Source organism: Anthonomus grandis, chromosome 10 (genome assembly GCF_022605725.1).
Source record: "Anthonomus grandis grandis chromosome 10, icAntGran1.3, whole genome shotgun sequence".
Taxonomy (NCBI): domain Eukaryota; kingdom Metazoa; phylum Arthropoda; class Insecta; order Coleoptera; family Curculionidae; genus Anthonomus; species Anthonomus grandis.
Genome location: NC_065555.1, coordinates 1,187,572 through 1,200,367, shown reverse-complemented (window position 1 = coordinate 1,200,367; position 12,796 = coordinate 1,187,572). Strand labels below are relative to the sequence as shown.

General features: G+C 33.3%; 2 protein-coding genes across 2 annotated transcripts; one reads left to right on the top strand and one right to left on the bottom strand.

Annotated features, from left to right (window-relative positions):
* The first annotated feature begins 42 nt into the window (after nt 1–42).
* LOC126741633 (ATPase ASNA1 homolog) lies at nt 43–2,123 on the top strand. Its single transcript, XM_050448148.1, has 3 exons — nt 43–261; nt 422–651; nt 1,069–2,123. The coding sequence occupies exons 1-3, from the start codon at nt 152–154 to the stop codon at nt 1,713–1,715; spliced, it is 987 nt and encodes a 328-aa protein (XP_050304105.1). The 5' UTR covers nt 43–151; the 3' UTR covers nt 1,716–2,123.
* Nucleotides 2,124–3,080: 957 nt separating this feature from the next.
* Nucleotides 3,081–12,750, bottom strand: LOC126741631 (uncharacterized). The gene is made up of 5 exons (XM_050448146.1): nt 12,456–12,750; nt 9,987–10,240; nt 9,768–9,928; nt 3,615–3,885; nt 3,081–3,556 (listed from the first exon to the last, which is right to left on the bottom strand). Exons 1-5 carry the CDS (start codon nt 12,511–12,513, stop codon nt 3,305–3,307), a joined length of 996 nt encoding a protein of 331 aa, XP_050304103.1. The 5' UTR covers nt 12,514–12,750; the 3' UTR covers nt 3,081–3,304.
* Between the last annotated feature and the right edge of the window lie 46 nt (nt 12,751–12,796).

Sequence of the window (12,796 nt, the reverse complement as noted above, 5' to 3'; positions counted from 1 at the left end):
AATATGTCACTTTGACACGCGAAAAAGGAAACGTCACCGTGACGTAATAAACGTCAAAAGTAACGTAAACAACAAAAAAAAAAATTGCCTTGTAAACCACTTAATTAATATTAATTTAGGAATCATATAATTCTTTCTAAAAAAACACATAATGTCTGAATTTGAACCTTTAGAACCATCCCTTAGAAACATTATACAGCAAACAAGTCTCAAATGGATATTTGTGGGGGGCAAAGGAGGTGTTGGTAAAACTACATGCAGGTAGGACCAAAATTATGTTCAATTCAGGCCTAGGTATATCACTGAACACTTAGTGCAAAATTAACCTCTTACATGTGTCTTTTTTATCCAAAACTTCACATTTATCTACCCTCCTTATGTGTTCTTCTGCGGACCACTTTCAAGTCAAAGTCAATTTTAGCTGTAGCTTGGCAGTGCAACTATCAAAAGTACGAGAATCTGTATTAATAATATCGACCGATCCCGCCCATAATATTTCTGATGCCTTCGACCAAAAGTTCTCCAAAGTTCCGGGCCTCGTCAATGGTTTTACAAATTTATTCGCCATGGAAATTGACCCCAATGTGGGCGTTAATGAGTTGCCCGAGGAATACTTTGATGGGGAAAATGAAACTGTAAAAATGAGTAAAGGTAAAGAATTGAAAGTGGTTTTTTTTTGTAATACCAATTATTATTAGTCAATGTCCTGAAGTCAGTCTAAGTGGCCCAATTAAAAAAATCTAACTTGAAGAAATAGTCACTTTTTTACTCAAAGAGACTTGTATAAATTAAATAGTACTTAATAAATTGAACTGCAATTCACAGGTCTCAAATATGTTGAATACAAGATCAAAGGAATACACATGTTTCACTGGTACTAGGATTCATCAGACCAGATCTTTTTGTACACATATATTAGTCTGATTTTATTAACTTTTAATTTCCACCCTGACTCGCATTATGTAGTGATGTTTTTCTACTTTTTTGGTAATCCTTTGACATTATATTCAATATATTTGAGACCTTGGCGTTCAATTTATTACTATTTAAAAAAAATCCTCATTGTAGGTGTTATCCAAGAACTCATGAATTCCTTACCGGGAGCAGACGAGGCGATATCTTACAGTGAAGTGATGAAACTAATAAAAAGCATGAATTTTTCTGTGGTGGTTTTCGATACGGCCCCAACAGGGCACACCCTAAGGCTCCTCACATTTCCACAAGTGGTAGAAAAAAGCCTGGGAAAACTAATGAACTTAAAACAGAAAATCGGCCCCCTTATAACACAATTAAGCAGCATTTTTGGCCTTCAAGATGTAAATGTCGATCAATTTTCCAGCAAAATGGACGAGATGCTCAATATAATAATGCAGGTGAATGAACAGTTTAAAAACCCGGATCAGACCACTTTTATTTGTGTGTGCATAGCGGAATTCTTGTCTTTATATGAGACCGAGCGGCTCGTTCAAGAACTGACTAAAGTGAAAATAGACACCCATAATATCATTGTCAATCAATTGGTGTTTAAAGGCAAAGATGAACCTCCGTGTAAAATGTGCAACGCACGCATTAAGATACAGGCAAAGTATCTGGATCAAATCGCGGATTTGTATGAAGATTTTCATGTGGTCAAACTGCCTCTGTTGGAAAACGAGGTTAGGGGTGCAGAGAAGATTAAGACGTTTTCCGAGTATCTTGTTAAGGCTTCTGTATAGTATTAGGGGGGTCACTTTGGTAGGTATCGGGATGTACAGTGAAGGAAATTATCCAGTAAGTCTTATATAGATTTTTTTTTTGTGTATTGTTGAATTTTTGATACTCCTTTATATCATCTGATTTGAATGGAAAAGGCTCTTTTTGAGATTATTTTTTATAACTTAAAAGCAGGAAGTGTTTAGTGTCATATAAAAAAATTGTATGCCCAACATATTGCGGGAACTTTATTGTGTTTTTTTGCATGTCACCAAGTCAGTTTTGTAAATGTTCTATGTATATTTTTTCTTCCAAGGTTTTATTTATATTGTTCTAAGTTTATTCTATTGTACATTTTGATTTAGTAATTGTTTTGTGTAAGTATCTTTTTACACTCGAAATTTATTGAAATTAAATTATTGTTATTATGATTACTAGTTTATGGTGTAGTAAATTATTATTTTTAGAGACCTTATAACTAGGAATGGTTTTGGGTTACAGGAAATGTTTGCATATGAAATTGTGGTTGAGAATAGGGCTTTCTTTGGCCAAAAACCTTTAAGGAACTCCTCAGGGAACATACTCTATTTAAAGTTGCTCTAACTACCCAAATCCTTAGTTTAGAGCCATGGTTTTATCCTTATTAAATTAGCCTGGGAAACACCTCTATTAGCATGGAGAAACTATTTGAGTCATGCTGTAAAATGTCCTCTTATAAATAAATAATTTAATTAAATTGTTGCACCAAATTCCAAGGTTGATAGTCCTTGGACCTTCACTGACAAAAATGCCTGTAACTCAGAAAGTTTTTAAGTTACAAGGAACGTTCTGATATGAAAACGTTGGGTGAAAATCGCTCTTTATTTGCCCAAAGACCTTTTGAGAATAATTTAATTTTTTCATGAAAATATTCTCAAGGAAATTGAAAAGAAGTAGCAAAAAAATGGCCTGACCAAAGTTGCTTCAACTTTCAAAATCGTTAGTTTAGAGTCAGGTGTTTATCGTTTAAATTATCCTGAGAACCTCCTCTATTAGTGTGAACATATTATTCAAGTTATAATCTAAGTTGTCCGCTAATAAATCGAAATCTTAAACCAATCTCCAAGTTTGATAGTCCATGGACCTTGGCTGGCAAAATTGCTTGTAACTTGGAAAGATTTGAAGTTGTAAGGAACGTTCTGATATGAAAATATCGGGTGAGAATAGACCTTTTAAGAATAGTTAAAATTTACTTAGCAACTTATCAAAAAATAGCCCCAACCATAAACACCCTAACGTTCAAAAATCCTTAACCCAGAATTATGTTCTTACCGTAAAAAACTCCTCTCTGGTGTGAATACTATTCTGTGGTTCCATAGTTATGGACCAAAAATGAAAGAAAACAAAAGGTGAAAATATCGCAATTTATTTATAAAACTACCATCCACGTATTTACAAAACGTAAACAATTAAACGAACTTAAGTTTATATTAATTTCAAACAACAACACTTTTGTCCCAAATCGTGGACTCAACTATAGTCCAAAACCAATATGGTCAACTGAAAACAATAGTCTTAAGACTACATTGGGGCCTATGTTAATCCCGAATACACAGACACCTTACATAAAACCTTAAATTTTCTTTTTAAAACCTTTCAAAATGGGATAAATATTGTCGAAGGCCTCGTAGATCTCCTGGCGTACTTTCGCCCCGGTTAAAACCACTTTTCCCGACACGAATATCAACAAAACGATCCTGGGCTTGACCATACGATAAATCAAACCGGGAAACAGTTCGGGTTCGTAGGAACTGAACGAGCTGTGTGTCAGCACCAAACCCTCGAGACGAATCGGGAATTTCACGTCGCAACTGCCCACCATATTCTGGAATAGAAAATTGGAAAATCTAACAACAGTTGACGGGGATAAAATGGGCGCCTACCTGGATTTTAAAGTCCAAAAATTTGGCGGGAAAGCCCAACTTCTGGATAATCCGGGCGTATTTTCTGGCCGCCAGTCGGGAGTCCTCCTCGCTCTTCGCGCCGGTGCACACCATTTTACCAGAACTGAAAATTAACGCGGTCGTTCTCGGTTCTCGTATTCGCATTATTACGGCGGCGAAACGTTTCGGGTTGTATTCGGCGTTTCGAGCGTGTAGGGCGATCTTCTTCAGGTCCAGTTTGCAATTTAGGTTCACGGTTGACACTATGTTTCTGCAAAACAAATATAAGAACTCTTAGCGTTTGAAATAACGGTGTGTTTTTGTTCTTGACAGGCGGAGAGCTAGCTATTGACTTTTCCGGTTGTGGTGAATGTGGGATGGTTGTTTGGAAGCTCATTATCTTGATCGGTCTGTACATTAATTATTTTTTATTCAATATTTTATTTTAAACGTTAACAGTCCTGAAACCTTGATCGAGAAAATGTTTTAACCGCAAACCATTTCTACGAATTTGGTTTTCGCTACATTTTTGGTTGTCATTACATTGGATATAGCAATAAAAATTGATAAACACAAATTTATAATTTTTTAATAAATTGCTTATTTTTAAACAGGGCCAATATACGACCAATATAAAGGTCTATAAATATACAGAATGTTCCATTTAAGAAAGCTATATTTTTTTTCTCAAAAATAAAAAACTTTACAATAAAATGGATGCCGGAATGAAATTCTACGGAAAAAACCCTATCAAAACCATTCTTTACTTTTTCAATATGTTATACAGTAACAAAGATACGAGGAGTGTTCGAAAATCTAACATTTTTAAAAAGACCCTGTAGATTAAAAACTATGACGGCTGTCAAAGTTTTGACAACAGCATATTAAGTTTCACAAAGAAGTAGTAAACTGTCGCGAAAATCGCAAGTTTCTATCTCCACGCATAAGCGAGATACCCCATAAAACGCATGAAAATGGGACACCCTGTACATCATAAAATGCTGCCTGGTGCATAAAACACATCTGCACACATCTGCAAATAGCTACATCGGTAGTAAAGTTTATTTAAAAAAATAAATCTCATTCCCTTAAACGTCTTTAAATAGCATACAAATACCATATTTAAACGATTCACTTTTATGAAATAATTATTTTATATTATTAACATAACACATAATTGTAATAAACCTTCTTGTTAAACGTGAGTAAAACGTAAAGATAATATTAAATACCTCTTCGTATATCACGTGGACATTTTATCCGATTTTTATAGTTGGAAGTTCAATAAAATATGTACAGCTGGTGGAAACCAAAATCGTGTATTACTTGGGAATATTTATTATTCTAAAAGACTCATTATTATTATATTATTAAGACTTTTTATGATGAATGTTTCTTTTTTTAACTAAGTTTATATTTATTACCGTTGATGGATTTGATCATTTATTTATTGAAAAGGTTTATGATCTCCATCTGGTAATTTAGAAAATTTACTTCTGTGGATCAGCCGACCTGGTTTTCAGCACATTATTCCTTAATAACAGACTACTTTTGTACAAATTTTAAGCAAACCGACAATCAGTGTCAAAATATTCATGACAGTTTATCTGACCGTGGGGCAATAGTAGGATTTATATAAATCGAAATAGCCTAATGTTTTGGCTAGTTTTGACTTTCTGCATAGGTTTCATCAGGTGGTTATAAATAATTTTAACATTGCTTTGCCTATTGTCAGGGGCTACGTGTATCTGGAAGAAATATGCGCTCTTTTCATTACATAAGTAAATATTCTATGAACAATGTCTCATTTTTAAATAATTTTTATAGATACCGCAGGATCTACAGAAACTGGATTAAAATGGCTAAGTGGACCTACTTTTAAAACAGAATAAATAATATATACACTACCGACAAAAGTGGAGAAACAAAGTGTCTTTTGTATTTATTTTTATATTAGTGTATTTGATCATTAATTTTTTATTTCTTTTAAACATAATTTTGTTTCTAGTCTTCAGTACCTCAATAAAAAATTAAAAAACAAAACAAGTGACAACTAATATATTTTATTCTTGTTTTTACAGGGGACAAAAGTGGAGAAACACTATTTTTATTTATTTTTTATACACAATGATTAGTTAGTTGTACATACAAAGACTAATAATGTGTAGCAAAACCCTTATTTTTTATAACTTCAGCACACCGACTTCGCATAGAGTTCATTAGGCTGTCTATATAATCTGCTAAAATGGAATTCCACTCCTCTTGAAGAGCTGTGAACAAATCATCCTGGTTTCTAAATTTATCTTTATTTTTTTGTCTGATTTTTCTATCTAAATGGTCCCATAGGTTTTCTATCGGGTTTATATACGGACTTTGTGCGGGCCATCGTTGTCTTCAAACCATTTCTTTACTACTTTTGCGGTATACTTCGGATCGTTATCCTGCTGAAACGACCACCGAAGCGGCATATTTTCTTCTGCGTATGGAAGCATATGATCCTGAAGAGTTCTTAAAAATTGAAATCTGTCTATTTTTCCTTCAACTTTTCTTAATGGTCCTACTCCTGATCCGGAAAAGCAACCCCAAACCATGATATTGCCTCCTCCATGTTTCACAGTTGCCCTGGTGTACTTTGGATTAAGTCTAGTATTGGCAGGACGACAAACCCATTTCATTCCATCAGATCCGAATAGGCAGAACTTACTTTCATCAGAAAATAGAACCGTTTTCCACTTTTGGGTTGTCCAATCAAGATTTTTCTGTGCAAATTGGAGTCTAGCCAATCTATTCTTTTTAGGAATGAATGGTTTTTTGGCTGGACGACGGCTATAAGTCCAAATTCAGTCAAACGACGAGGAATAGTACGCACAGATACCGAAACCCTAGGTATTTCATTATAAATTTCTGTGGCGGGCATAAAGGGATGTTCTGTTGCCAACATTTTTATTTTTCTCTCAATAACTTTATTCGTTTTCCTTGGCCGTCCATACCTTGGACGGGTAGTCACACTATTATATTTTTTAAAAGCAGCAATAGTTTTTGAAACTACGGATCTATTACGATTAATTTGCCTAGCAATTTCACTTTGTTTTACACCAGCTAGAAATTTTGAAACAATTAATTTTCGGAGATCAATACTCAGATCTATTCCGCGAGGCATTTTGCACAAATCGTATATAACAGTTTAACACTCAACGTTAAGATCAAACTAATGATAAATAATTACTTTAAATACCAAATAAGATTTCTTTGGAATGTTTATTCACTTTTGTCCGCATAAAATAGCATAAATAATTTTTTGATCAACTGATAAGGTAAATACAAACAAGAAGGATGGTTTTTATGCTGCAATAATAGAGCTAAATATTTTCTACTAAACATGTAAAATAATATCTTGTATGTTAAGATGTTATTGTTAAATTTGTAAATGTTTCTTCACTTTTGGCCGGTAGTGTATGTATAAGGCAATAAAGCAAGAGAATCTTGGCAAACTATAAATGACGTCCTCCAAGCACCTTAGATTGTCCTCAATTCCTTCTACTGTAATTCCAAGAAATAATCAATTTTTTCTCAAAGAGACTGGCTTCCATTAAACAGTAATGAAACAAACTCTAAGTCACGGGTCTCAATTTTTTTTAAATTAAAGTCAAAGGTCAAACAAAATATAAATTGTTTATATTTCTAATATGTAGTCACTAGTCTTCGTCCGATTTTGCTAATTTTAACTCAATTTCTACCTTTGACTTGTATCATGTAGTGTTTTTCTCTACTTCTTTTTTATTTCTTTTTATTACAAGTGGATCTGATGATGCCCAGTATGGGCGAAACACGTGTAATCCTTTGACTTTTATTTTAATAAATTTGAGACTTACGGGTTTGTTTTATTACTATCATTCTACTGTAATGTTGCTAGTAAAGTTTCAGCAAATATTTCACAAGAAATAGACCTTAGTAGGCATCTAAACAATCTGGTAGCCTAGCTTGTGTTTTTATAAACTATACATACATGATGTTTTATGTATGATTGCTGTGGTAAGTTTTTTGACTAAATAAATAACATAAAAATATTTGAAACTTGAATGTGCCAAAAATTTCCAATTTTCAGATTGGTTTCCTAAGGGGTAAATCTACTATTACTAATCTTTCGATGATTTCAGAATTTACTGTCGAGGTTATTTCCAATAAATATCAATTGGGTTGATCATGAACTGCTGCTTAAAAGGTTGGCGTACTTTGGAGTTGCGGAGGTTCCGTGCTACTTGTTGAGGTCCTATCTGACTAGAGATAGAGTTCAGCAGGTTAGGGTTGGGTCTACAAGGTCGAAAACATTTATAAAAACCTCAGGGGTCCTCTGCTGTTTTTTAGCTTTATTGACTCTTTACCTAGATCTGCTTGGCTTCTTTTTGCGGATGATTTCAAACTCTTTAGGGTTGTCAAGGCCCAGAAAGACTGTGATATATTGCAGCGAGATTTAAATAATTGTGTGGCATTGCTTAGTAACAGTGGAATGGCTTAAAATGAGAAAAAGTGTTCTGTTACCTCTTTTACTAGAAAAATAAATACAGAGGTTAAAGATCAGCGAGCGAACTCTCTAACTCGATAGAAAGAAAATTTATTTCTATTATAGAAAAAAAGTATAAACCCTACTCTCAATCTCAACTGGCTTCGATCGGGTAGAGTTCGGGTTGCCGTCGGAATAGAAATATAGAAAGAGGTTGTATGGTCTTGCTATTACTTTCGTCTCTTTTTAGTACATTGAAAAAAAGATGTAGTTACGAAGAATGAATTATGTAAGAACGAATTCTCATATTCTCATATTAGACCATTAAACCGCATTGTGCAAGGACCAACGTTTTTAAGAAGTGATAAAGGAAACAGGGTCGGCTCGAAAGTGATTCTAAATGAAACTTACTAATTAAATAAAGAATAGTATTTTATTAGAAAATGTTAAACCATAAAAGTTCACAAAAAAATAACTTACTTAAATCACTTGGTTACAACAGATAATTAGGGTTTTATTGCGGTCAAAAGATCAACAGATCCATCATAAAATTCGCTGTTGATACGTAAATTACTTCAAAAATCTATAAGAAAACTTTTCCCTTATCGGCATCCCTTATGGATATAGGATGAAAACAGAAACAATAACAAAGCATACTTATTACTTAAAAGATCGATAATGTCGAATGACATTGTGGGCTGTGAAAAATCCCATTAGCTATAAATATAGGCTAATGTTGGGTAGTATAAGAATGTCTAAAGCCAAGTGACATAGAGAAAAGGTTAGCGAGTGCTAATCGCGCATAGAAAGATATTTTCTTTCTATATTTTTTTTTGTCTATTTCTATGTTTATCGAGTTAGAGAGTACCGCTGCTGGGTGTTCTATTTCAGTCTAAATTAAAGTTTAATAGTCATTTCTCCATCATTGTAAAAAAAGCATTTAAAGCAGCATGGGTTTTCTTATCCGCAATACTAAGCACTGCAAAATCGCTACAATAGTATGCTTATATAATGCAATAGTTAGGCCTCACCTTGAATGAACGCCACTCAAATATGGATGTGCACATAGATCAAATAGAGAAAGTTCAAAAAAGGTTGTTTCTGCGCTATCTTTATGTTTTGAATAATAACTCTTATCCATACAAGGTGTCTTATAAAAGTATGCTGGACAGTTTTTCATTTAAAACTCTTTTAGATAGAAGAAAGATACAAGCTGTGATATTTTTACATAATATATCAAATCACTTTAACTATAAAGACTGTAATTTGGACTAAATGTACCAAAATTAATCTTAGGATTCCAAATGATCAAAAATTCCTTAAGGTTGATCCAAATAACTTATCCCCATTCAACCGAATGATGACTGTTGCAAATGAAGTTTTTACTCAAGTAAAGACATTTTGAGTACTTCTTTAAAAAGATTTGAAAGCTTTACTGTGATTTTCCATTTAACTATTATATTTAAAATGGAAATACTATACCAGGTTAAGACCCCTTTTATTTCCTGCTCTTGTTTCTTTTTTATCCCTGTTAATTATTTTTAAGTTTTATTATCTTCTCCTGTAAATTTAAGGCTTAATTAATCTGTAAATTAGGACTTTACGTGTAATTACCAACTTTGTGGTGTTTGCAATAAATAAATATAACTTACTGTAATTGGGGCACAATGCCTGGATCAGCAGAATGCGGCGTCATCGGGGTCATCGGAGATGGCGTGGACGGACCAGCGGTACCGACACCGCTCATGCTTGGCGTATTGGCACTGCTCCCGGTGCCCCCCAAGTTCACCATAGAAGACATCATAGTGTGTTGCTGCAATTTTAATATATAATTTAACATCTAAAGAAGTAAATTTATCTTATTAACGTACTGGAGTTTGCGGTGTCATTCCTCCGTGGACGCTGCTCATCGGCATCGGGAATCCGGTAACGTATTTGGTGTGGGGCATAGTCATGGCATTACCCATTCCCAATCCGAGGGTGGGAGTCAGTCCTCCCATGGGTGCCAAGGATGGGACTTGGTTGCTGATTGACGATTGTTGTTGTTGCTGCTGCTGTTGTTGTTGTTGTAAGGCATTTGGGTGGATCTGTTGGTCTTCTTCGGGTTGATGCAGTGGAGTAAGACCTATGGGCAGGAAGAAAGATCCCTTTTTTTTAGAAATCATTGTATTTATTACTTCTTTATAGGTAAAATAGATTATAATATATTAATATTCCTTTAATCAGTGCTAGTCACTGGTATCAAAAGCATTGTAAATATTAAAGTTGTTTTCATAGGATCAACAATTTTTGCATCTATATACACCAAATACCATCATAAATATGTGTAATAAGTCCTTTTTTAATTGAAGTTCTTGTCGATAATTAGGCCTAAATATTTAATGAAGTGAACTCTTTCTAGCTGCATAGTATTTAAATAAAGAAAAGGCCGTCCAATTAGGCTGTATTTTCTTGATTAAAAATTATGTGGTTAGTTTTGAAGGGAGTATTTCGATATTTAGAGTTTATTTGTTCTTCTAAAGTTTGTCCAGTATACATTAAAATGTGTAGTATAATGCTCAATATATCTAAGACTAAGCACTTATATACAATATAAGAACCAATCACTGATTCCTGTGGCACACCACAATATTTTCTAAAAAGCTGACATGGTTATTTAACATACTGCTTTCTATTACATAAATATGATCTTTTGAAGTTAAGGGTAAGACCTCTAAGACCCAGTTTTTTATTACATCAACACTGACAAATATTGCAGCTACAGTTTTTTTATTATCAAAATCAATGGTCATAAGTCCATAGTAGCACTTAAGGTATTTTGTACAATGTTAGACTGTAGTCGAACAGACCAAAAGGGGTTGAATTAAATTTCATTATTTTTTTCTAGGAAATCCTGTAAATATGGAGGTAGAAGACCATGCTTATAAATAAATAAAAAAAGTTGATATTTTATATCCAGCCAATTTACATTTTTTTTTTAATTAATATTTATTACAATTTAAAAGGGTTTGCATAGCTCTGTTTTGCAGTACTTGCAACTTATTTATATCTCTAGTGTTTTCAAAATAAAGCAGTGATCCACTATAGTCACTATAGCTGTTAAAAATTAATTTCTTTGTTAAAAAACCCAGTTTTTTTGCGCACCTTACCAATGACATTCCAAATAATCATTTAAATTTAACTGACTATTTATGATAAATCCAAGGTATTTTATTCTGTCAACAAATTCAATATTTGTATTATTCATTTTATCCCTCTAAAAGGCCAATTTTTGTTTTATGAAAAAATAACATAGGTGGGTAAATTCATAACATAAAAATGAATTTGAGGCTTAAAAAAAGTTTATCATAAACCTTTAAAGCTTTGGGGATGAAAAAACCTCCCCCAGTATTAAGGCAGAAATGGATGTATCTAGTAGGAGGGATTTTAAATTTCTATAACTTTACGCTCATTTCCAATATGATGCCAATATTTCCATTTAAAAGAGGTGAAAACTGAGCTTTCACTTGATGTTGGACAAAAAGGATGATAAATGCTCTGTGAAATACTTTAATTGCTAAAATTGTCCATAACCTCACAAGAGTTCTTGGGACACTTGTTCTAAATCCTTATTGATATTTGTCAATTTTTATATATTCGTTTATTAATGATAACATCCTGTTTTTTTTTTTGTTACCTTTTCAACTACTTATTTGCTTTAATTGGTCTATAATTTTGGCCTTGAAGTTTTAGAAAAACCCCATTTATGTATATAATTGATTAAATCTCTAAAATATCTACGTTAAGTTCTTTGTCTAAATTGCGCACAACATAAACTGATATTTGGTTATGACCTGGTGCTGAGTTCGTCATTCATGAATTATGCCCGTTATTTTATTGGAGTCGGCAAGACTTAGATACATGCTATTGTTGATTTGAGCTGCTTCAACTTTAGGCTTATTAGGCCAATATTAGCCTTTAATATAGATGCTTCATAATACAAAAACCTTTTACACGGGGTTCACTTAATGTTAAAGCAAAAAGATGATTTGATTCTATCCTGTCTATCGCTAAGTGAAATGTTTCCTAAAATTATTCATAACTAAGAAAGTTCTTGGAATACAAGAAGTGTATAAATTTTTTGGGTAAGAAATGTTTTTTCCTTGACTAAAAAAAGCTCTTTAAGGATACTTTTATTATTAAATTGGAATAAATTGATGCTGTATATACATATAATAAGATACAGCTATTTTAGTTGGGATCCAATTCTTCATGAATAAATCCTGTGTTTCTTAATGTACCAACAATGGTACTCACCATAGATAAGGGATTGTATAAAGTTGTGGTAAAGTGGTACTCACCAATCTCATTTCCAATACTGGGGATACTAAAGCCAGGACTGGGCAGCATTTGATCCATGATGAAAATTTGTATGTTTCAATTGCCAGGTAGGAGTAAGGTCAAAGGTGCCGGCTAAGCCCCTAAGTGCTTCTCAAATACCTCATGAGACACTTTTAAATGTTTGTATAAATATGTGTTTTCACTATTAAACTAAACATAAACGCACGAATATTAGCAAAACAGAAAACAAACAAAAAAAACACACTTATTGCAGTCTTCGACTTGTCAAATTGACGCTTCCGCTTCTACGTCGTTCCGCCAATTAATTCCTAACCTCTCAAATCAGCTGACAATGACAACT

What these genes read in the sequence shown, in the direction of transcription:
- LOC126741633 (XM_050448148.1), top strand. Translation starts at nt 152, where the DNA reads ATGTCTGAATTTGAACCTTTAGAACCATCCCTTAGAAACATTATACAG. An exon ending in GTTGGTAAAACTACATGCAG is followed by an intron (nt 262 to 421) that starts GTAGGACCAAAA and finishes AGTCAATTTTAG; the next exon opens with CTGTAGCTTGGCAGTGCAAC. An exon ending in AACTGTAAAAATGAGTAAAG is followed by an intron (nt 652 to 1,068) that starts GTAAAGAATTGA and finishes TCCTCATTGTAG; the next exon opens with GTGTTATCCAAGAACTCATG.
- LOC126741631 (XM_050448146.1), bottom strand. Translation starts at nt 12,513, where the DNA reads ATGGATCAAATGCTGCCCAGTCCTGGCTTTAGTATCCCCAGTATTGGA. An exon ending in GAATGACACCGCAAACTCCA is followed by an intron (nt 9,929 to 9,986) that starts GTACGTTAATAA and finishes TTAAAATTGCAG; the next exon opens with CAACACACTATGATGTCTTC. An exon ending in TTTTGGACTTTAAAATCCAG is followed by an intron (nt 3,557 to 3,614) that starts GTAGGCGCCCAT and finishes TTTCTATTCCAG; the next exon opens with AATATGGTGGGCAGTTGCGA.